Source organism: Electrophorus electricus, chromosome 6 (assembly GCF_013358815.1).
Source record: "Electrophorus electricus isolate fEleEle1 chromosome 6, fEleEle1.pri, whole genome shotgun sequence".
NCBI classification, from domain to species: domain Eukaryota; kingdom Metazoa; phylum Chordata; class Actinopteri; order Gymnotiformes; family Gymnotidae; genus Electrophorus; species Electrophorus electricus.
In genome coordinates, this window is record NC_049540.1 from 22,315,796 (window position 1) to 22,340,937 (window position 25,142).

General features: G+C 40.1%; 1 protein-coding gene and 1 long non-coding RNA gene across 3 annotated transcripts; one reads left to right on the forward strand and one right to left on the reverse strand.

Moving 5' to 3' along the window:
- Positions 1–163: 163 nt before the first annotated feature.
- Positions 164–3,633, forward strand: LOC113574642. The gene is made up of 3 exons (XR_003410339.2): positions 164–249; positions 1,871–2,054; positions 3,622–3,633. It is a non-coding gene; the product is annotated as an uncharacterized LOC113574642 (long non-coding RNA).
- jam3b (junctional adhesion molecule 3b) lies at positions 2,927–24,939 on the reverse strand. Of its 2 annotated transcripts, XM_027005698.2 has the most exons (9): positions 24,837–24,939; positions 8,905–8,973; positions 8,662–8,775; positions 8,058–8,210; positions 6,777–6,979; positions 6,068–6,167; positions 5,864–5,993; positions 5,390–5,444; positions 2,927–5,273 (listed from the first exon to the last, which is right to left on the reverse strand). In XM_027005698.2, the coding sequence occupies exons 1-9, from the start codon at positions 24,883–24,885 to the stop codon at positions 5,238–5,240; spliced, it is 909 nt and encodes a 302-aa protein (XP_026861499.2). In that variant the 5' UTR covers positions 24,886–24,939; the 3' UTR covers positions 2,927–5,237. The 2 variants fall into 2 exon arrangements, with proteins under 2 accessions (XP_026861499.2, XP_026861489.2); XM_027005688.2 differs by lacking the exon at positions 24,837–24,939 and having other exon boundaries at positions 8,905–9,055.
- Between the last annotated feature and the right edge of the window lie 203 nt (positions 24,940–25,142).

Below are 25,142 nucleotides of genomic sequence, written 5' to 3' on the forward strand. Positions count from 1 at the left end.
TACACGATGTAACGTTTTTAGAAGTATTATTTCTTTAGCATCTACCTTAGTGATTAATAGAATATGCTTAAATCGAGTTGGCTGTATAGTTAGCTAAACTAGCTAGCAACAAGGAAGAAATAGCTGGTCTTCATTGTGCCTCGCGCCATTTGCATTTTTTGTGTATTTTAAATGATAGTGCAGATACTTTTTGTATTCAGTGGCGATAGGCTTGGAAAAAGGAATTCTTATCCCCAGCACTTTTCAAATGTAAGTTAATACATATACCGACAGAGGAATACACGATGGTTAAATAAGACTCTAGAATGATAATGGGCTACGTTACCTAATATGTCCTACACTGAATATACAGCTCAGACAGGAGCAAACTAAGCTAGCTAGCTGGTGTTACTGTAACTCTCCGTCTCTCTTTCTGTTGGAAAGAAGGAGACCAGGGAACGCAGGATTGTGGTGCATCAGCTGGTGGCGCTGTTTTTATTGGTCAAATTCTCTCTAGCTTGCGACAGGCAATGCTGTCTTCAAAAAAATAAAATAAAACAGTAATCAATTCAAACAGCTCAAGTTTCTTAATGCTGCTGATAAAAGTTAGAGGCAATATTATCCCCTTCATTTCGCGTTCCAATTTACTTGCACTAGACAGCGCGCATAAAAATAAAATTTACACAAACAAAACCGGACGAATTCTAACCTTTATAGATTTCCCCAACTAATATTTTCATTAAAATAAAGTACAAAAACAGCCCTTTTGAGGGAGTGAATACAGTACACGAACACAGCCGATACCGCAAAACCTATATCCAGGCTAGCTAGTTAGATTAGCAACTTTCGGTAGCGTTTTAAGTTTTCACTGCCTTTGAAGAGCTCGTCCTGTGTCATTAAGTATTTTGCTAAGTCTACAGCGTCTTGGTTGCGACGGTTTGCGAAACGCATCGTGTTTACTTCAGGCTTTGCCGTGATATTTGGGTCCACAGACTGGCCATACCGTCACCTGGGATCACGACGATACAGTATAAGCACCTTCGCATAGCTCCCCCAAATATATATCCGTGCTGTTTGACGTTTTGATAAGCTCCAAATCAGTTATAGACGGGACACAGTAGGTTAAGATTGTTTCCTTGCTAGGTTCTATGCCTACGGTTTGAAGTACATTGTAATGCCTTTGACCTCTGAACAAAATAAACTACAGATCAACCCAAGGACCAGTAGCTCGTGATAATATGCACATTATGATCATACATAGAAGTATAAAGATCACTCAACTACATTTAGCTAATTCACAAAGAAAAATTGATATTTCAATTCAACACACTTCTTGAGTTGTCTTTTCAGTGATTTTATTTGACAATTTTGTTTTTAAAAACCCGCTAGCTTTGTATTCAATTTATACAGACTAATCTGAAGTGCATTAATACCGCTTATCAAGGCTACAGCAACCACCTAGAATTTGCATACAAACATGTTAAGCCCACATGCTGTCCCTGCAGCAATAGTTCAGATGTCAAACGCACTCCAAGGACGCATCCCTAGCCTTAACAAAATACCAGAGATGCAACAGAGTGACATGCGCCTATATTTATAGCACCACCAGGGTGTGCTGTTTACCACATAATTCTCTACTAAGAAAGGTCATTTAAAATGTGATCAGTGCTAGAGGATTTGTTACAGCACATGCAACTGTACACTTTCTCAGATCTACACATATACATGCAGCCAGCCTTTATATAAAATTGTCATTTAACGGTCAACATAACACCCATTTGTCATTCTTCTGAGTTGAACTGGTAGTTGCTTGTATTTGTTATTGGTTGTTATTTTAGCATGTCTGAGTCACATGTCAAAGCAAATGCCTTGTATTTCGTTGGTTTAACAGATCGCCTCATACCTCACGTACTAGCTAACAGCAGAAAGTCTGCACTCTAAATGCTGCTCGAGATGTTTGCAATGGTGTGAAAACACCAAAAAGAAATTAAGGTCTCAATGGTCAGTACATCTTTCCTTTGAAGGAGCCTTCATGCCTTCTGCATACTATGCTGGACTTAAACACTGCGAGTTTGGTGAGTAACCATTCATTTATATTACAGATTTCTAGATCAAATTGGTCAGCTCTGTTAGCTAGCAGTATAGGTTATGGTTTTTGTGTGTTGTAATGTTATATCCCTGTCCCCTGTGTGTGTCCTCTTTCTGGGGGGTAGGTTGTCCTCTTAGGTGTCATTAAAAGTGGCCACCATAGATGTGAGAGGTCAGTGAAGGTTGAGCAGCGCCTACCACGAACTTTTTGCACATGCTGCTGTTTTGGAGTTAGCTGGCTAATGAAATTACCTAGACAGAGTAAACCCAATTTACAGTCGCGACTGGATGCTGGCAGCAGGGCTGTCTGGCATGTCACCGCTAGGGGCTGCAGGGCAGAAGGGAAGAGCAGGCAACTAGCAGGGTGACCCATAAGTGTGAGAGCATGCAGTGGCTAGAGGAACAGGCTGAGGCAGCTGCCAGGACACAATTAGTAAGCAAACCCCCCCCCCCCCAAACCACCATGTGTTTTGATTCCATATGTTGACTCCGCTGGCATCTTTCTTAGATGAGGGATATAGTGATGTATAGTAACTAGTAAATGGCTAATTTTTTTTTGTGAACATATGCTTAAATTCTCGCTCCCTGCTCTCTCCTTCGACACTTTGTAGGGTAGGTTGCCATGTCATTCAGTTTTGAAGGGATTCAGAGGTTCCTGTACTTCACCTCTGTTAATAGAAGTAGGTGGGGAGTTACTTTATTTCTCTCTCCCTAAAGACTCTTCTTATGTTAACCTAACTTTAGTTTTTTTACAAAACTTTGGTAGCTATTTTTTAAAACTTTGTTTTTTAACTTTATACCTTGTACTTTACAGAGTGTTTGTAATATGATGTTGTTAGAAATGAATAGTAAAGACAAGTCTTACAAAGTGAGTTTTATTAATCACAAACATAAGATACTGCTCAAGAATTCACACAGGGTCAGTACTAGTGTCAAACCAAAGAGATGTAACATTCAGTGAATGAAATTTGTTTCAGTAAAGTCCTTAAAGCAACAACAAACCCCCAGAAATTAGAAAGGAGACAATATGTGAATTTAACCTCCAGATACACTTATTCCCAAGACCAGTCAATATTTGAATATGTTCAATGTTCCACATAACCAGTCAGTCCAATTTACTTTTACCAGCTGAACACTCAGGTGACAATAGTAAATTGGAACTTGTATAATGCAGTTTAAATGTCTTAACTGCCGTTATGTAATCAGTTTATGCATATGCCCCACTCTGCTATTCAAGTACCTAGGTGTGTAAACTGTACATTTGTCTCTGAGTGTGTATTTGTTGCATCAATAATAGTGCTTTTGTCTAAATTGAACAGTTCTTCATGCTATATTTAGGCACTAGTGCATAATAAAATCTCTATTTCTATTTCAATCACAAAAGTATTTTTCAAATCGATGCACATCAATGCAACAGAACTGATTTTTAAAAACTATTTACAAAGAACAAAAAAAATAATAATCTGATTAGTGTCCTGGATATCAGAGTAACCTAAATTCTATTTAGGAGTTGGTGAATATTTCTCTATGCACCCCTGTTTTCTTTTTCCTCAGTTTGGACAGAGCACTCTCAACCATTTCACTGCGAGTTATACTGTGTATAACTATGTATGTGACAAATAAACCAAACTTGAAACTTGAAAACAGCATCATATCAATCCTCTCAAACACCCATTGTTTCACAAATATCTATGACTTAAAAGGATTATAAATTGATTTGGAAAGTAGTTGGATTAAACAGTGACATATCTTTTATTAAATGTAACAGCATACAATAATTTAAAGATGCTTTTTTATCCTTGTTCAACCACACTGGAAGGCACTTAAGAGGAATTTTTTCTTTATCTTACTTATTTTACTAACTACTTGTGCATGATCAAACTTCATTAAAAATGCCTGACTTATTACATATGAACCACCATTGCTTGTATCAGCTTTGATTGTACTTCAGATATTCTTAAATGTATATTTCATGTTTGACTTATTTGATAAATGTGCCATTTTGCTGCTGTAAAAGATAGCAGCCTACAAGGCAGCTCCTCTCTTTCTCATGCTCAGGCTGTAAGTTCATCCACCCTAAACCATGGAAAGAGCATCATGATTGCCTCTTTCTGGAGGTTTTACATTCAAACCGAACAGAACACTGTTTATAACCAGGTTGGGTAACAGTCTATTTACAACTAGCACAACATTTTGTTAGCTAACACAAGAAACCTGTTTTATTAAAAAGTAATACTGAAAATATTCTTCACTTTTAAAAAAGAGCACAACCTGGACATTATATTCATTATGTACAAGAAGAACAATGAGCAAAGAAGGACACTTAAAGTGAAGGACATGCCATATTGGCTGTTTACAGTGATTTCCAGCTTTTTGCTGGCATTTTTAAAATGCTAAGACTATCTACAAACATTAACATGGAACCTTACACTAGTACTATTTAGATCCCAGCAGTAACGTAAGAATATATACGAAATTAGAAAACTGTAAAACTGAATATGTTACAGAAGGTCATTTGGAGTAAAGAAAAATAGAGCTAAACATGGAAAGGTTGGGAACTAAGCATCAAATGGCTGAGTGTCATTTATTAAACTACAGAATTTGTATGGCTGACTGTTTAAGGATAACTACAGAGAGGTTAAATGGTTATTTATTTCCATTACATTAAACATGTACTGGCTTCTGTGTTAGTAATTTACAAATATTTAAAAAAGTAAACATTTTTTCTATAGGCATTTTAAAATATATTCCATCAAAAAATATTCTGACACATTTAGCTGGTACAAAACAAAAGTTATATAAACAACAAGCAATTTTTAAAGCAAAATGTATACAATAACACTATATTACTTTCATTACTTGTCCACTTTTCTAGTTCTTGTTGGATTTCTAGTAAGCTGTTATTGAAAAGAAAGCAACACTTTTTCATTCAGTGATAAAAGGTTAAAAAGAGGAAATTTCACGGGTCTTCTATAGAGATGAATGTGTCTAACTGGTGAATGATGAATTGTCACCTTTGGCAAACTTGAATTGTGTTTTTGCATGCGCGCTGTAAAGCTGCGCTGCTAAGAGTCTTTCCTGGGTGTGAGTGTTGGGCTCGTGTTGTGTGCCCGAGATACTGCACACAACACCAACATGCTTGTCTTTCTTTGTCTGCGCCTCACCCTGCCTCAGATGACGAACGAGGATTTGTGTCGGAAATCCCCCTGAAAGAGAGGAGGTTAGAGTGAGATTATGGACGGGGGATTCCACACCTTCAGAGCAGTGTGGAGAAGATTCCTGCCAACAAGATCCAGGCCTACATAGAACCATTGTTTCCTACCTCATCTTCTGTTCTGACATAATCCACTCCGTCATTCTTTCCTGGAGCTTTGTAACTAAAGCAAAAAATACGAGTATTATTACATTTTAATCATCTTTAGGTCCTTTGAAAGTGCTATATAAATACCATGTATTTTTATTATTGTTTATACATACAAATTGTCATAAAGTTACATTTTCCTGTTCAATACTATTACCATCCTAGAAAATGTGCCTAACAAAGACAGCAGATTTAGTTGGTTTCTTAGCATTAACAGCTTTATAGTTTCCCTTTGTTCCTTTGGTAACATTATGTGGGCTGCCACATCATCGCCCACGTTGTAAAGGCGGCATAATTTGAACTGCAAATATACTGAACTGCAAAAAGGACCAAAGAAGAAATGATAAAAACTGAGCTGGTCAGAGCAGTAACCAGCTCTGGGATATGTGTGTACATGTGAATCAGCAGGAAAGGCTCTTTTCTATTGTCACTTACTTGCTTCCTGTCTGCTTCTGGGTGGTGAAGTAACCTCTTCTGTATGCACAGCAGATGCCCACAGTTATACACAAGAGGACCACCAGTACCACCAGCACTCCCAGAACAATGCTGGTGATGTTAATGTCGTCTAGAAAGAGAGGGAAGCATAAGGGCACAGTGGTGGCCGTTTGTTTGTGTGTGTGTGTGTTTTGAGAGACTTACACACTTCCATCCTCTGTGGGGCACACTGAGCCAAGCCTGCCTCATTCTTAGCTCTGCAGTAATACTGGGCGTCATCCTCCTTTCTCACATCACTGAATTTCTGCAGGGGTAATTAAAAAAAACACCACTCTCAGCTCCTGCCACTGTGCACATGCTGTTGTTTCTCAGGCAGTGGCGTAAAATATCTGGAAAGCATTGATTCCCACTGTGCAAACACATCCCATTCACTAAAAAGAGCTAGTCATGCAGGTTAAATGCTGTTTAGGCTATATGTCGATGCAGGGTTGAGTGAATACGGATCCGGGACGGCGGCTAGTGCCGGCACCTGTGGTAAAGCCGCCACCACTGCAGACGGCAGTCTCTTGTGGAGGAGAGAGCCGTGGGAGTCAGCGGCAGCCGCCGCCAGGCTTTGGAGGGCAGTATGAAGGTTGATTGGCTGGGGTGGGCCACTGAGTACAGAGGGCAAAGCATGGCGCTATGGAATGCGCAAGTGTGGACAGCAGATTCCCCTCGTGGCTGGGGTCGTCACACATCAACTGGCTCCCTAAAATATCCCCTCCTCCTAGCCCGGCGCCAGCACTACCCCTCCCCATTACCCCAACCCCCCAGCCCCTGCCACCCCCAATAATCTCCCTACCAACTCCCCATGCCCAATTCCTTCTGGCTCCTCAGGCACATCCCACACTGGCCCCCAGCCTCCGGCACTCACCAGCGTGCCCATTGCGCTGTTCAGCACGTAGGATGAGTTGAGGAACTTGGGACTGCTCTTGGGGTCTTCAGGGATCTCCTCATGGTTGCGGAACCACTGGTACTGGGACTTGGGGAAGCCTTCGTTCTCCATGCACGACAGCTCGGCTGACTGCCCCACTGGCACAGACTTGGGCACGTAGCATGTGGGCACCACAGGCTTCACTGTGGCACAGGACACAAGGCGGCAGGTGAGGGTAGTATAGGCCATGCCGGAGCATCTGGGCCAGCGTGTGGTGCATCCCGGCCATGCTTGCGCTGTCCTTTCCCATTTTAGCTGCTTGATTAAACTTGGATGCCGTTTCGGAGATGTCCGCATATAGCTGCGGACACGCCTGGTGCGGAGGGCAAGGCAAGCATCCTCCAACGTACGCCAAGGGCGGGCAGGACAGTGTGCTCCAGCTCAGCTTACAGCAAAGCAGCTCAGGGAACACCAACAACACCATTTCAGAGAAAACAAACCCCATCCTGTTGACTGCTTGGGCTGAGCTTAGGGCAGTTTTAATAATCATGGCCTTATAATAATACAGAGTGCGTATTTGTAATGGTAAAGCACATTGCATAAAAGACAAGTATATGAAGTTTCAATAATAACCACCGTGTGGCGCCTCTGTATTTTCTTTTCAGTTGAACTGTTGCATGATCTACAAACTTATATAATCATTAACGTATTTGACCAATAGCGTTTAGCTAATGGAGAGAGCGCAGATGGAGTCACCAGTAAGATGAACAATATTATGATTTTAAATATTCTTGTTCAAGTACAGTGTGCCAATATTAAACCCAGTGTAAGCAATATAAACAAATGTTTAAGAAGTATTACTGAGGAAAACACAAGTCAGACATACGCAAGAAAGATTAGACGCACATCAAGTTGTTGAGTGTGTTTGTCAATATGTCTGAAAATTATATCACCCAGCACTTGGACTTCTCTTTGTCTTAGCAAATTAGATATACATTATCAGAATTAGATATACCAATACTTTGATATCAGCATTAGATATACTGATGATACTTTTATTCTGAACTTGATGTTTGCATATCATTATCATATAACATTTTGAAAAAGAATTATCGGTTCTAGTCAGAATATGCTTATTATAATTGTAGGTTTTATCATCACACTGTACTCCAACATTACTGAAAGTTTTACATGACATGCCTCAGTTATTGCTTATTCCAATTAGGATGCCTGGTCGGATTATGTTCCTGCTGAGTACTATAGTGCTCTTATCTCCCTCACCTCTAATGACAAGATCTATCAGAATCTCATCAAAGTTCTTCTGGTCGTCGGGGGCAGTAACTTCACAGCGGTACTGTGCAGTGTCTGATCTTGTTGCATTAAGAATGACTAAAGTCGCAGGCTCTCGAATCTTTGCTCTGTTCTCCAAGTCACCTAAAGGAAATAAGTCATTTAAAAATTATGTGCAGTAACTGTAAAATGAGACAAAACATGAAAGGTGGTAATATTTCATCAATTATATAAAATCTAAAACTATGTAAATACAGATAGGCAGTATACCACACCGCCCTGTGGAAAGACCTGTCCAGATTGCCTGGACTTCTAATCACAGGCATGATTTCAACACAGTCAACCACAGACTTCCGCTTTCATTCTACCCTGATGAATTCTGAGTCATCTGTTTACCTGTATTACCTTTCTGGGTTTGGGATTTATTTGTCCATTTTTTTCTGTTTGTCCATTGATTCTGGATGCCCTTCTGTTTTTGGCTTTGGGTCGGTCTGGACTATTTTTGTATATTAAGCTCTGTGTGTGCATGCACATCTATGGTATTGCCACTGCAATACAGTAATGCATGTCCAGTTGAATGGTTTGTTGAGATTACCTGCTATTTGTTTCTCAAAATAGACATAACTTGGTTTCCCATCCTTAATCTTCTTCCATTCTATCCTGGGACTGACTGTGGAGATTGATTTTATCAAGCAAGACAGCTCAATTGCTATACAAGAAAAAAAGAGAAGGTTTGTACAGAAAGGTCGCATTATTTGACAAGACAATCTAAATGCTCCATTGTTTTTTGATGTTCCTCAGTGTTTTTAACAGACAAAAAAATCTCTTTTGTGCTTACATTCAAATTCATTGGCCCATGGGGATTGATTTAAAGTTGTGAGCATCACTGCCAAGATGCTGATATAGCCTGTAATGAAGAAGATAAAGAGAATTAACATTGGTGTTATGGCATTTTTTCCACTGCACAGTGACATGAGATTATATGTTCATGAGAAGCGAAGTCATTGAGACTGTTGGTATCACTGAACATGTATACCATGGGACTCAGTTAACACTCTGCCCCCAGCATCCCGAGCCTGTACCCCACCCACACACTTTACGCTCCTGTGTCCTGCTAGCAGATCCATTACCATCCATTTTTAGTTTTGACGACCACTCCTGTTGATTATAAAAAGAGCCTCAACAGGCTGCTGATTGTCCAAACGCTTTGACGCTTATGTCACCTTTCGCTTTCCTGTGAACCGCACCAGTAATCACAAGATTATGATTGTGTTACTATAATTACAGGATGGTTTCCTAAGATGGACATACGTTACCCAACTGAATCACTGTCCAGGAAAACGAAAACAATGAATGAAATGCTGACCTGCATTCATCTAAAACCAGCCTGCATACCCTGAGTCACGGAAAGGAGTTGAACAGCACCAAACCCTCACATTTCCTCTTAACTATGTCATGGGAGCCAGCTACACAGACAAGTTACAACATCTCATTTCACCCTAACTCTCCAACCCATGATAAAAATCTTAAGTGTTATGCCCATAAAAAGAGATGGGTGCATTAATAGCACTTCAGACTGGCAGGGGCAGCCATTTCAAGCATCTTTATGCTTGCTTTTACCAACATCTGCTCTCTGTAACCTTTAAGACACACACTAGCCACATCACAGATGTTGTGTATTGCTGAAGGATGACAGGCAGCTTCTTAGGCTTTCTAGCCTCCTGGAGCATACGCAACCCGCATGGCTGCCAGGAGGCTGCTGGCCAAGTACAAGGCCATTTCTCTCCCCGCAATCCTCTCAACCTAATGACAGGAACTCAGTTCAAGATGCAGTGCTTTGTTTCAGAAAAGGGCATCTAATCAGGACACTGAAACATTAATAACACTGATTGCTAAGAATCATTTCTGTGAATCATTGATGGTTGTATTTTGGGATAAGACTCTTGAGATTTCCCCCATTTCACCCAGAGCTGGCACAAATGAAGAGCAGCTACCAGGATGGAATATCTAACAAACAAAATCAGAGTAGAGCTGTATCACAAATGTCAAGACATACCAGAAACATCAGGGTCACTGGTGGGATTTCAAAAAGCAAAACATTTAAACAAGGATAGATATCACAGTATTTGCTGTGTTCTTTATTATGTACAATTTTTACAAAAGTTCTTTATTATGTACAATTTTTACAAGTCTCATAATAAAACTTTGTGACAACAAGAGAGGCAAAAACTGTCTTATCATATTGAAAATAATGTTAAAAAATAAAACTTTGTTCACTTCAGCAAATCTTGAGTTCTTAAATTAAGTTGACACCCATTTAAAAGGTTGAGAGGATCGTCTTAGAAATGCAGTGATAGTGTGAAAAGTCAAAGCACATCACATCTTTGAACGTGTATTACAGGAGAACATTGTACCTTAAGAGAAGCGAGACCAAAAATGCCTTTTTCAACATTCACATTATACAAACGCTAACCAGGAAAAACTTCTGCCTGAATTCTATAACTGCAGGAACTTAATGAGGAAGGATGCTGAGCATTTAACACACACACACACACACACACGCGCGCGCGCGCGCACACACATGCGCACACACATCCTCTTAACAGTGACATCCTGTCCAGTGTTTGCAGGTCAGCAGATGGAGGCTCAAGCAGACATTAGTGTGGCAAGTCCTGGCTGGGGTTTGACTGCACGTCGGGGGATGTGAAGACTGTGTGACTGTGTGGGGAGGGGCATGCGAATGTCCTCTGCTCTCCTCTCTCTGTTTGCCACATCCTGAATTCTAACATCCCTGTCAGGGTCCCTCCCCCGCCCCATGCAGAAGCACTGGGGTGATCAGTAGCTCTACACTGCCACACTGCATCCCCATCTCCAGGACCTCACACCAGCCATCAGGATATCTAAGCACGCACTTTGTCATGTTAGAGAATCTCTGAGCTCTGACGCCAGTCAAGGGATAAATGAGCCCTCAATGTAGGCAGGTGCCTGTGACCTACTTAGTCTCTTTTCTGTGTATTCTAGGGAGTAGAGTTGGATGTAACCTTCTTTACAGTTTAACCTTCCTTTGTACGAATGAGTGATGCTCTTTAGTAATTTTAGTGCAATGCTCACAAAACCCAGGCATGGAATACTGCAACAGGCAAGAGAGAAATTGACAAATAATGCACAGAACATAAAGCTTCTCCTGACTTAGATCTCTGCATTTTTTCACATACATGTTAAAAAACACATTAAAACAAGACAAACACAAAAAAACATTGTGTGACTTATAGGACAATAGGGCAACAAAAAATGCCAAGACAAATCAGTGTAATGCTCCATACAATCCAGACCTCATATCATAGCAGCAAAACTCTTTGCTCATAATGATGAACCATAGCAAATGGCCTGATAACTCTGCAGAACAACAACTTAAATCTACGCTCATGACGTTGTTTGGCAGCCTGCACAGTCCTGGGATTAAAAAGTACCACACCCAAACGGCAACGTGCTAGCTGTAATCAGTAGAGAGCGCGGGGGGGGGGGGGGGGGGGGGTGGATATATGGATATATATATATATATATATATATATATATATATATATATATATATATATATATGTATGTATATATGTATGTATGTATGTATGTATGTATGTATGAGAGAGCGACCAGGCAAGTGAAGAACCTTGGCTGCCTCTGTACAGTTTGTCAGGAATCATACAGACATCTAGTTCATGAAGCCCAACCCATGAAGTGGATGTTTCAGGGTTATTCTTAAAAACATGCTGCACTGATTCAGTGCTTCAGGGCAGGGCTGAAGACAAAGTGCTCCTCGAGCCATTCATTACATACCCAAGTCAGTGTCTGCGTCAGTGTCACTCACACTGGGCAGTATGAGCTTGGAGGCTGTCCATATAACCCTGGAGTGTGTCCAGGCCCCATTTCACAGGGGAGCTGCTCTCTAACTCTAGCCTACCCCAAACACGCTACAGAGAGCCGTGCGGCTGCTGCTTCCAACAGTTCATGATCTGGAAGAGGTCACAAATCCTCCGCGGTTGTCACTTTTGGAACTCCCACTGTGCCTCTGCTGGGATACTGGTTTATTGCACTCAGCTTTCACAGTATGTTACAACATTCAGAGAGGCATGTATTCCCTCAGAAGAAACTAAAGTGTTGAATCTCTCCAAGATTAGGAAATATCTGGGCCATTGGTTTTAATTTTATACTACAGCAAGAACTACAACATGTGCACATTGCAAATAAGTGTCTAAATATCAGCCATATCACACCAAAGACTTAGGGAATTCTAATGATTTATCAATTGGAGGAGCAGGTTCTCCAGACAGATTAAGCCATATGATTGCATATGAAACATTTTCAATAGAGAATTGTTACTACCATTTTCCATATCTGGAACTGTAAACAACTTGCTTTATCTTAGTGTGTACCTGCTTTATCATGCTCTACCTATACATAGTTTACTGTCAAAGCCCAAATAAGCATGAAGTAATGGGAGAAAAGAGGAATTCCATGTACAGATGGAATTTCTCTTGCACATTTTTTTTTTACATGACTCACTTTAGAGCTAGCTTCTCCAGTAATTGACACAGTAGCACAGGAATTCTAGCTAGCCCCTAAACAAATAATCTACAGCCCAGTGGAGCCACCTGTTGTGTGTGAATGGGGAAGAGAAGCTGAGCAACTCCCAAGTCCCCTTGTAAAAATTGCTGACAATAAGAAAGTCTTGTTTTAGCTTTCACTCACTGGCTTTATGCATGAGTGATCTTTTCACAGCTGTGAACATACATACTGTCACTTATTCTGGGCCCAGAGTGTGGCCCTGACTCACCAATATGCTTATTGCACATATCCAGCACTATAAGAGGTAAAATATTCAAATAAAATAAACTGGGTAGCCCCCATTTCATTCGATGACAGTAATGACCTGCTATTTACACCTCAAATTCATACCATCTGCTCAGCCCCACACTTGGTGCAATGGCCTAGATGGATCTCTGGAGAAGGCATGTGATAATGGAATCCTGGTTCAGAATAAGACACCTCTGTGATCGAAGCATTCTAGTAGCATTGGTGGTAATCCTTTTATATGATGACTGGTTTTTATTAGCTTGATGAGAAAAATTGCACCTCCAGTGGACAAAAATATTCCCACTACACTACTAATAATTACAGTAATGAAACAAAAGGAATAGAAGGGAATACTCATTTCATCCATATGGACAGAAACCACAAAACCGAGTTTGGAAGTGGATGTGGTGGCTTTTGTACCCCTTTCTCATTCCAGATGGACTATAAATAGCAGCTCTCCATAAAGATAAGGCAATAGCTCAGATATTCCTTCAGCTGCTGAGCAAATGGCACTAAGCTTCACTTCAAAGTGGGTAGTGGGGAACAAGGTGGCATGCTTTCCTAAAAAACACCCCCCTTTAAGAAGCACAGCAATGAGAGTATTACGATGAACATCAACGTGCACATAAGCTTGACCTCACTGGCTGAATTAGACTATTGTTAATCTCTTGGTGAAGTGGATCACGTACTGCAAGACTCATTTGCACTGCGTCTAAATCGGTTGTTTTGTCATGTAGTTCGCCATTAGCTGGAGGCTCTCCTGCTACATTCATGTTGTCTGCATTTTGCAAATGCTTGCAATGGGCTCTCTAATGTGAGCCCTAGGACTGGGGCCTTCAGCTGGAGGCCGAGCATCTTTGAGCTACCCAGGTCAAAGCCTGGGCTCAGCCTGAGCCAAAGAAAAGGGATGAGGGTGGCTATGGTGTCACAAAATGCCTGGGAACGTTTCATTTTGTGTCAGCGTAAGCATTTGCGCCAGGTCCTGCTCATCTTGTCCCCCAGTTAACTTGAGCTCTTAGGATGGCAAAGATAATGAGTGAGTCTCAAAATGTATCTCACATTCCCTTACACCTTAGCTGACACAGCAACGGGCTTGCAGTTCAGGTCAACCACTGGCCAGTCATCTGTGATTTTACATACAAAATTTAAGATAAACTCTTGCAGGATATTTAAGAATAGCTTCGCTTGACTGACACACAAAACTATAAAACAGGAAATGAAGTAGTTTGAAGCGCAGGGAAGAGAGGAGGCTATTTCCGAGGCAATTGAAATGACTCTGGGTAGATAAGACTGCTCTGTTTTCCTGTAAAAAAATAGGCCTTTTGTTTGTTGTCCCATTGTTGTCACATTTCTCCTCATGAATACAGAACCTTTGTATTGTGACACAGTTTTAGATAATAGGAGCATATGAATAGTAAATTAATCAAGTGTTTGATGACAATTGTGAATGAATGAAACCATTCCAGAACTGCAGTGGTATGCCCATTTTACTAGAAAAGAAAGAGTGTAAAGAAAAAGGAAAAACTGAATTTATCTACACTGGCAAAGTAGTTTTTCAGTACAGATTTACTACAGATAGGTCTAATCATAGTCATTCTTTGTTCACTGTCTATGACTGTAAAGACTAACCATAACACATTTCAGTTGGAAAGATATTAATGCTGTAAATGCAATGAGAAAACATTCTAATTAAAAAAAAGACTAACTATGAGGATGTTAAAGCACTTTTGGAGACAATATGATAATTATATTTCATGTCAAAGTGGGTTAGCAATGCTCATGGACAATTGGAAACAGAAGGCCTCTGAGTTACTCTTTAGTAGCGGTGAGGACAGGTTAGCATTTGGGAAGCTTCTGCTATTTATAGCAGCTGTCAATGCCAGGAAGAGATTGCACAGCCTACTAATTGGTTACATTTGCAGGTAGGTAAAAGCACCAGATATCTACCATGCTATTTGCAATCAGATGTGAGCATGGACGAAATCAAGGATCAAGTCAAGACTTGTTTTTCACCCTCCTGGCTTGGGGAAGACACCAACAGAGCCACTTATAGTAAAAAAAAAAAAAAAAAAACAACTGACGAAACTGTTTGTTTTAAGGCACTGCGATGTTTAATCTTTGGAAATAAACTTGGTCTTATTTATTAGTGACAATAGGCCTAATTCAGCTCATTGAATCCCGTATTTACCATGAAGCTGCCGCCACAGAAATCTGCAAATCGCCGTGCTGCCGCTGCCAGAATTAGCTGCTCCTTCCTCTCAGCACAGATGGAATGAGCCCTGCTCCTGCAAATGCCTTACATTCTCATCCAAGCAGACTGACCTCTTCCTTAATCCTAATTAGGAATGCAATTTGCACCAGATCCTTTACCAAGTGCTGTGAAAAAGGAGTGTCTGTGCTTTTCGAATTAAATAGCCCAGCTTTTATTTGTTTACTGATTGCATCATTCAATAGTTAAAGACATTTTGTGATGACCTCATTCTAATGATGGATTAAACTGTATAGAAATTCATACGAGGGGTTAACACACCGACACCATCACTGCATAGTTCTGGGACAAATGTTGCTCAGGTCAAACCCTTAAGTATGGTTAAGGGAATAAGCTGAAGTTTAAAAAGCTACCATGAGCCTTCTGTACCGTACTGTACTGAACAATTTTCTATTTTGCCTGATTTAATACCACTGATCCAGCACAAGATATCTGTTAAAATTCTCAATAAGATGTATATAGTATGTCATATCAGGGAAAATAATGAATCTGCAAGTGCAAGGGGTAGACAATTTTAGTGTTCAGTGATAGAACACTAATGTTCACTGACAGAAATTCCAGCACTAACAGAAAGTATCTATATATAATAGTATGTTATATGTAGCAGGCTCATCTGACAGGTGGATAATAGCAGCACATGTTGGTGCAGACTAGTTAATCTAGTGGGTGTGTACTCATAATCTCCTCCACTTCCTGCTTAAAAGCTCTGTGAGGATAGCCCATCATCAGTGATATTACCACTGGAATGCTTTTAGAAAACATCAGGAACACTGCTTGTCAAAGATCTGTAATAGTAATTTTTCATGTTTGGTGCCAAGAAAGGCTATTTCTTTGACCGGGTCACATAATTTTTACTTTCATGGAAAAGCACTGAAAACAACCTATGAAAAGAAACTCTAGACCAGCATAGTGATCTTCCCAGACCAATATCTGAGGCAGCAGAAGGAGCCTCTGTACAAAGCGCTAAGGGCTAGCATTCGCTTTGCTCACTGAGATAGTATCAGCCCTAAAACAGCAGCCACAGCACAAATCCTTGAGCATGCATTGTCCTCTGTGCTGCAGTGTTGAAAGGTCATTACCCAAACACAGTGGCTAGCTTTACCAGGGCGAGCTATTAATTATGAGAACTATTGCAACTTTTCTGTTTACTGGTTTTTGGTGTGAGCAACTGGGATAAATTTCCTTTGCCATTACCAAATAAATGGAATTAAAAAAACAAGGCATGTCCTAACATATTCATTTGAGATATTTGCCTCAAGCTTCACATATTAAAATTATGAAAGTTTGCTTCACTAAATTTGCTTACTTTACTTGAAGAACTCCAGGCATGAAAGGTGTGAGTAAGGGGGTGTGTGATCAGAGGCAGACTCCAGACTGTCCAGACTTAAACAGTTAGCATAAGCTGTCTGAAAGGCCTACGAGGGAATGTTGCTGTGAAACAGGTGGGAGGGACGTGGATGGTGAGGGGAGGAGGAACCATCTAAGCCCCATGCTTGCAACTGACCTACCCACAGGAACGGATCCATCACCTGCTCGGAAGGATACCCCCAGCATATGGGAAATGCTTTGCACTCCCACGCTCAGCTAAAACACCAGGAGCTTCATGCCATCCATTCTACGGGCATCTAAAACAAATGTGAACATTCCACTGGACCGGGGGACGGAGAAAACTGGAACTATGACGCACCGTCAGAAGGAAGCTCTATGATCTCTATGGTGCCTGACAGACAGACTTCATGAGTACAAATGTTATTCTGCAACTATTCATCATTACAACTTCCTCTTTATATCTTCCTCTTTATATCTGGCTTAGTTTGAGTGTGTTTTCAAATCATGGGGCACTTATGAAAGCATACTGTTGTTCAGGGATCATCAAATGTGGCTTTAACTATTTTCCCACTCCTGAAATATCCACCATGACCTTTCGAATTGTGCCACCATGAAACATGACACGGACAATAAAAGTGACATCAAATGCACTGAAAAAGATTAGAAATTTCTAAGTGATGTACTGTTACATTTCATGGTTCTATGCACATCTATTTATGTGCCTGAAGCCCAGGACTGTGCTCTGATATATGCTGCAGATTATAGACACATTTTATATTTACATGTACAGATTTGATCATAGAAAAAAGTCATATTCACATCTGTAGCTTAAACAAAAGAAACATTAATGAACCACTTTAAACCATTTTATTTGCTTGACTGAGGCTTAATGCTATAATCCTGAATATTTAACCATAATAGAGGCAGTGCAATGACTTTTCCCATCTGACCTCTGTGCATCATAAAATTGTGGAGCTATGTTATGCAATGTTCAAAACCTTGCAGGATTTTATAACATTTTATGATAGCATATCTAGTCAACTCTAAGTCTTTCCTGCCCTAGAAAACATAATGTAAACTAAAGAGTAAGTAGGTTCTTCATAGGGGAATTGTATCCCCTTGACTACTAAGAATATTTGTCATTGGCAAGCCCATTACCGCAATGTCAGTCCAATTTTGGATAGAATCTTTGCAGCTGCACAGGCCAATTAATTCCACCCATGATAAGTGTCTTTTGGTTTACATGAACTCCCAAAATGTATCCAGCTCAAGCATCCAGTAAGCAGAGTTCAATTAGATGAGAGCCACTGATTTAACTGATTTAGACAGAGTGGCACACTCTTCTCCACACATCTGGTGCCTGGGTTGACACAATCTAGGAATGGCAGGCTTGCAAGTCCCAGTGTACCAAGAGCCTCTGACTAGCAAAAATCTTTCACTTCCAACCACAAGCTATTGCCCACACACATATGGGGATGATCCTGGGTGTTGGTGTTCTGAAATGAAGCCACATGCTTGGCCCTTTCTGCACCAATGACCCTGCATTGCAGACTGTCCAGGGTGGTTTGGAAGGGCACATCTACCCTAAAACATAAATTCTGAGTGAAGATGTTATGAATATGTGAAAAGCACAAGAGCAAACCAGAGCTCAGAAAAGTCCACTGTAGGCAACCCCCCCCCCCCCCCGTGTCACATGGACACATCAATGCCTGAGTGATCTCAATCCTCTCATTGTTTGCATGAAGCGTCCTGTACCTCTTTATTTTCTCCATAAATTATTTGTCTGTTCTATTCTCTCAGATGTTTTATGCTGTTAATATTGCAAGAAACACACATCTATGTTCTTGTCATTGAAACATCCACAGAGCAACAAACCCAGAGACTGTAAATCTCATATGCATGGTGTCCAAGGCCTTGCGCAGTTAAGCCCTGTGCAGAGGGCAAAGCCATACAGTGCTGGGACTCTTAATGTCACGAACATGAACTCTCCATTTGTGCCACATGACCTGACACTTCCAGAATATTTTAAAGTTTGTTGGTCAGGTTCACAGATACTTCACTTGTATATCTAAACTGATTCTTCTTCCTATATTTAAAAAGGCATTAAAACATCTTGTAGCAGAATGTACTCAGTGATACAGAAATAAACAGACTTAACTAATATGGGCTAAAGTATGCAGTGTATAGTACACTAATTTGGCAGCATATTCATAAAGTAAACTTAATGAGTAGATGCTTTCAAACAAATGTCACTATGATTTACATTTTGCAACTCTTATTCAGAGCAACTTGTATATATTTACCAGGATGACAGTGTCTGTATGCACTTCCTGGGAATCAAACCCAAGACTTAGATGTTGCAAGTACCTTGTGTTACCTTCACTACCAGATGAGCTACAAGCAAACATTTGCAAGACTTATAGTAAATCATAAACCCTGGTTATATATAAATATACATACATATTTGCTAATATACCAACTACATTACTATGTTTAGGAATCTTGATTAGCCAAAGCAACATTAAACTTCTCCAAGGGAAATACATAAACAAAAATGCAAGTAAATGAGAAAGAAACACATCTGTCTCTATACCTGTAATCCTAATTTCCTCATGCATTCTTGATGTTTCATTGAGTCCAGGGTAATCAAAGCTGTTTTCTATTAAACCTTTGTGCTATTATGTTTGCTCGCTGTTTTAGCATTATTTCCTGGAGTAAGTCTTGGTTCATCATATATGCCTCTCCCAATTTATCTCCTGCATTATCTGTTTAAACTGTTTAGTAAAGGTTGCAATAGCTATATGGGCATGTTACAAGCTTGGCACATATATGAAATCAATGCACATTACTGGAATTTCTTAAGTGTAGGAGCCTCTTTGCCATTAGGTAGCAAGTAGACCTCTGAGTATCCAGCTTTTCTCCAGTGCCTGGTAAGTGAACTCAGAAAAAAATACCTGTAGCTGTTAACTTATAAAGTCATGCACTCACATGATCTACAGCAGTACTCACCACACGCAGGTCCTAAGATGAGTCGTGTTTGAAACATTCACTGAGTGAACTCTGGGTGCATTCTTTAACAAGTTACATAAAAAACCCAACCTTTTTTTGCAACCAAATCATTTGATAAGAAGTTTCAGAAGATCTCTTATATCACCCCAAAATCAGTAATAATGTCTGAAATGTGACTTTTTCAAAAAGCTGTTGAATTCTGACTGACTGTAACATGCAGAATTCAGGTATGCTTTTTTGCCAGTTTCTTCTTAATTTCCCTCAAGTAAGCATCAAAGCCATTAAGTGTCAGCTTTTATCCAGACTTGCTGAATGGTCAGGTTTTAATCTGTCAGTGCAATCCAACCAGTCAACTGAATACTCAAAGCAAATCTGGTGCTAATGAAGGATCTGAATACCAGGAGAATTTACTGATTGCAATAAGGAGGAAAGCAAGGTTTCTCTGTTTGTCCTGTTTCTGTTGACATATCAACTATGAATGTCATAGGCAATGAGGTCTGTTCCAAATTGCTTAGACCAGAGAACAGGAAGGCATTATTCTTAAGCAAGGCACTTTAAACTAAGCACTGATAATAAATCACAGGCCTCAGGAAACTACAGGGTTCATAGAATTCAGTAGAATGTGATGCTAATCCGACCTCAATATCACACACAGAAAGTAAACACAGCACATGAACGCTGGTATGTTTGACTTTTTGAAACTCTCAAGTGTCATAAAAAGAATGAAACATAATTTGATGGAATGTTTCAGGGTAAGAAGTGATGCAGGGGACTGATTTCATTGTTCTGATGAAATTTCTGTTTGAACATTTTTGACAGCTCCTCACATAATTACTTTTAGTCACAAAGCTGATTGCTCAACAATTTATAAATCTCCACCATTCTACCTCAATGTATGCAAATACCTCTGGCAAATAGAACCAGTTTTTAGTCTGCCTCTTGAGGGTCAGAGGTGAATCATGCTGTCATTGCCCAATGTTTTCAAACTGCTGCGATAGTCAACAAAATTACGTTGATCTTTTTTTATCATTAGCCTGGTGTCATCTGCCCCTCTGAGAAGTCACTTTAGAACTTGTTATCTGTCGTTGAGAGGGAGTTAAATCATTGTCACCCTGGCATCTCACAGGGGGGCAGGGGTTGTGTAGTTTGTGCTGTCATTTTGTGTACTGATGATAGACTTGTTAGGAGACTTACAATGCAAGGTCTGAAAATGCCATATGCCTCTTCAGGGAGAAAAAAGCAAGCAAGGATGACACTGACGTTACCAAACCTTTGAGCTCTCGGCATAAGCACAGTGAAGGAGCTCAAGATGCAGAGTCTTGAAATCTTTTTTATTACTATTATTTCTATTTTGAGATTTTCTACCATGTGTAATAACTTCTTTTATTACAATTTTAAATTGCATCTCATATCTTATTAGCTGACAGCACAGAGCAGGCCAGGGCAACAGTCTGATTGCAGGGGCAGTTACATGATCTGACACACAATTCTATTTTTAGAAACAATAATTGCCTTTGTGACTACATTGTAAATAGGGATTCAATCCAGTGCAATTATCTGACAGTGATGTGGTGCATATAACAAGTACAAAGGAAAACAGCATAACTCCTATCTCTAATTAAAAATACATGGCATGAACCTAAGACTGATCCACTGTATCATAGGCTGAACTTTAATTAAAAGAATACTGCATGGGAGTGGCAGTATCCCACGGTTTGGCCATAGGGGTCCTGATGCGCTGAGCGGGGTCACCAGCAGCTGGTCAAACCATGCAGACACCGGGGAGAATGCTGGACTGGCACTTTCTCCCAGTGGGAGAATGTGACCAGATAAAGATCACCAGCAGGAAGTTACTCAAACACTCTCCTTAAGTGGGACTTTAAAAACCTATCATCTAGAATTTAGAGTAAATGTGTAACAATCATATGTTATCTAAATAAACAACTTAACAAACCCAGTTGTTGATAAGGCAGTATCACTGACAAGCAGCAAATGTTGTGGGTGCAGTTTGATTGTGCTATGCTAAAAGATATACAATGTAATGTTAAAAATTATTATAATAACCAGCATTTCAAATGGGAAAAAGCAAGCATATGGGAAAGAGAGAGAGAGAGAGAGAGAGAGAGAGAGAGAGACAAAGAGAGAGAGAAAAGGATAAGTTATGGGGGAGATACACTGAGAAAGACAGAGAGAGAGAAAATTAAAGAAAAGTCTGTTTTTGTTAGGCTTGAGCTGATCTTGCATTGACAAGGCATTCATATTCTCACTGCAGCAGTCAGGCACTATTTTGATCAATGCCCAACTTTACACATGGAAATTTTGTTGACATGCAGGGAATGTGCATGTTTGACATTCCTGGCCATGAATGTGTAAGTTCTAACATTTCCCTCCAGCATGTGTCACCGCTCACCACGAGTGGAAAAGGGGAGTCAAAACAGAAGAGATAAAAAGCACCTTTTATGGCTCATTTAGTAATGAGTTAACATGACTTTCTACTTTAGAAATATCTACCGTGCTGGACATTTTCCGGACACATTTTCTTAGTTTAATGTACACCTGGTACTTATCCTAACTGGTTAAAGAAGGGATAATACATATAATCCAAAGTTCCTGATCCAGTGCATATTTGAAGACTGTGATCTACTATGGCAGAGCATGCCACATTTGTTCCCTATGCCGAGCGTCGGCGGCGTGGTGATCTGCCTCGGATATTTCTCCAACCCCCGAGTGAGTGGCCTCCTCCAGCCACTTCTGCCCACAGACGTTCAGCTGTTTCTGGACATTACTCTTTGTATGGGCCACCAGACGTGCTATTCTTGAAGACTCGGTGCGTTTCATCACACTGACTGCTGTGGTGCCCGTGGGATTACTGTGGTGCCCCGTGTCTGGGGTACGATTCTAGACTAAAGAGCTGGTGGCACAAGAGTTTACTCATACCTGTCTTTTGTAGAATCTGTGTACCTGAGGTCAACCTAGTGAGAGTGCTATGGCTGTAGCATAGCACAAACAACACAAACAAACACAAACAAAATACTCTGTGGATACCTGAGTACCTGAAGAGGTGTTTCTCTACGGTCTTATCATAACATTGCCTTAATAAATGTGAGGATGGTGTTCTCATGCATGCCACTCATTTATCTTTGGCACTCACTGAAATGTGAGTATCTAGTCGATGGAGTATTCCAGAAGGACCAGAATGCTTTTTACAAAACCCACAGGAACATTTGCCCTGGATCTACGAGTGGGAGGGAAAGCAGCTAACACCTTATACCTCTTGAGGAAATGCTGTCATTAATTTATCCTTTTTGAAACCAACGCCCACTTTGCTAAAAGCTGCACCTTGTTGAATGTCTTCTTACATGCCACTGATTTTTTCTTCCATAATGTCGTTTTTCCAGCCTACCGATCTCACCATAACTGAGGTAACAAAACACAAGGCCATATTGGCGAAATATTGCTGGCAAAAGTCATATATTGTAGCAGCTTTAAAATATAAGGTTTTCACTTGAACAAGTGTTTTTTTCTAAATGTCTAGAAAGTAATTTCACTGTTTACATTATGCTGAAACTGTTCAATGGTGAGCGGTGTTCAGCTCCGGCATTTTCCAGCTCTGTTCTTCCTAGAGGCATGGCTTTTAAACAGCTAAGCCATAGCAATGGTGCGCCAAATCCGATAGGAGTTGTCACAGAACTTTGCTATTTGTGAAATGCTTTGTTAGCATTTTTCTGACGGCTTACCAACCAGTACAATTTAGCACCGTTATTATAACGTCCCGTAGTTACCTTTTTGACACAAAACATGAATTGCCATCTTGTTCTGTAAAACAGACGTTTTTTCCCCAGAATTATAATAATAATAATAATATATTATTCTTTATTAATATATACTAGATTATTATTTATTAATACTAATAAATAGCAAACAGATGGAAATGAAAGGGACCTTATATTAAATCAGGTATAACCAGATGCAGATTTTTAAAGAAATTATCTTGCAATCGAGTGGTTTAAATCGGTCCCTACACTCGACTGATCTCAGTGCAATGCTTCTTTCCCCTCGTAACAGATTTACTACCTATACAATACACGGTAAATGAAATAAAGAAACAGCTCACGATATATTACATAATTCATATTGAGCAGGCCTACATGACGTTAAAAACATGAACACATGACAGTGTTCTGTTCCAATCAAACAGGGATAGGTTACAAGTTTAACGAATCTTGCTACTTATTTCAGAAACGCCACAGAACGTTGTAAGTAGATATTCAAACCAGAACGGAGAATATGTTGCCAACTTTGTTCTGATAAAGTGGATCGAATCGGACAGATTTGATTGTATGAATTTAATTAGGAAAGAAATCCGTAGCGCTCTTAATCTCCTTATATGGTAAAATCGGCAACGGTGCAAATTACCAAAGATAAGGTAACAAAAACAAAAACAACAACAACTCCCTCAGCTGAAGGTAAACTGATTTTCAAAGCTAGATAATGATAAAACTCTTAAGTCTGAGCTTCACTCTTAATGGGCTCTGCCTGGCCTTATTCGGCTCCTCCCGCTGACTGTCCTCAGACACCACACCATCGGGTGAAATCCGTTATTTCGCAACTGCAAACCGACTAAGAACTTTTCAACATTCTGTCAATATTTTGGACATGAATGTAGTGTATTTAAACAACGTGGTCTTTATGAAGACCACAACACGAAATTTGTATGCCAGGTTTGGCTATTTTAAAGAAAGTTTTAATGTACAGACAATAGATGAGACTGACGAAATCTCGAACGATGAAAAATTCTCAGAAGGACGTGTAGTCTACACCAAACAACGTGCTTAACTAAAACTACTCTATATTTCTGATAACCAGAGTTGTAAAGCCACACATCGTCCCAAAAACCTGTAAATAGCTAGATCCCTGGACAAAAGAGGCTCGTAGGATTATTTCTATCAAGGTACTTAGACATGGGATGTGAGTTCGATCAACGCTGTGAAACATTCAGCGCGAATAAACGGTGAAATACAGAAAGCAGCGCGCACAAAACACTGAGTACAATTTAGGATCAGTGACAGTTATTGTACTTTTAAACACTCCAATTTAAAAGCGCACATCAACAGCGAGCTAGCTGGCTAGGTTAATAGTTTAGTTGTCTTAAATGGGTAGCCACTTCCTTTAAGCATTTTGGTATATTTTATGTGACGGATTATATCTATAACATGTATAAAAAGCATGGTTGAGAGACTAAAAATACTTCCAGTATTTTCAGCTTGTAAAGCATGGTTTTTTTTTTTCCCCCACAGAGATTATTTACTTACAATATATGTTGAGGAGAACCAGCACGCAAGTCAGCCGTGTTAACGCCATCTTGGAGTCGATGTAATGTTCACTTTAGCCGTACATGCGCAAAATAAAGAGCTTTGGGAGGTTGGAGAGGGCGCACTGAGGCGAGTGTGAGAGGCGAACACAGCTATTGTGTAGCTAGAGTTCCCATGGCTACAGTAAGCATCACCTACCTGAATATTTAGATGATCCTGCCAGGGATGTCTTAGCCAGCGTCTCTTTATTTATTTATATGTAAAATCATACTGTCTGCTAACTACAATGTGCTATACATAGGTCAT

Coding starts and splice junctions, on each gene's coding strand:
- jam3b (XM_027005688.2), bottom strand. CDS start 9,040: ATGTCACTGTGCAGTGGAAAAAATGCCATAACACCAATGTTAATTCTC. Junction 6,980..8,057: donor GATAGATCTTGTCATTAGAG/GTGAGGGAGATA, acceptor CCTGTGCCACAG/TGAAGCCTGTGGTGCCCACA. Junction 5,994..6,067: donor CCCACAGAGGATGGAAGTGT/GTAAGTCTCTCA, acceptor CTCTCTTTCTAG/ACGACATTAACATCACCAGC.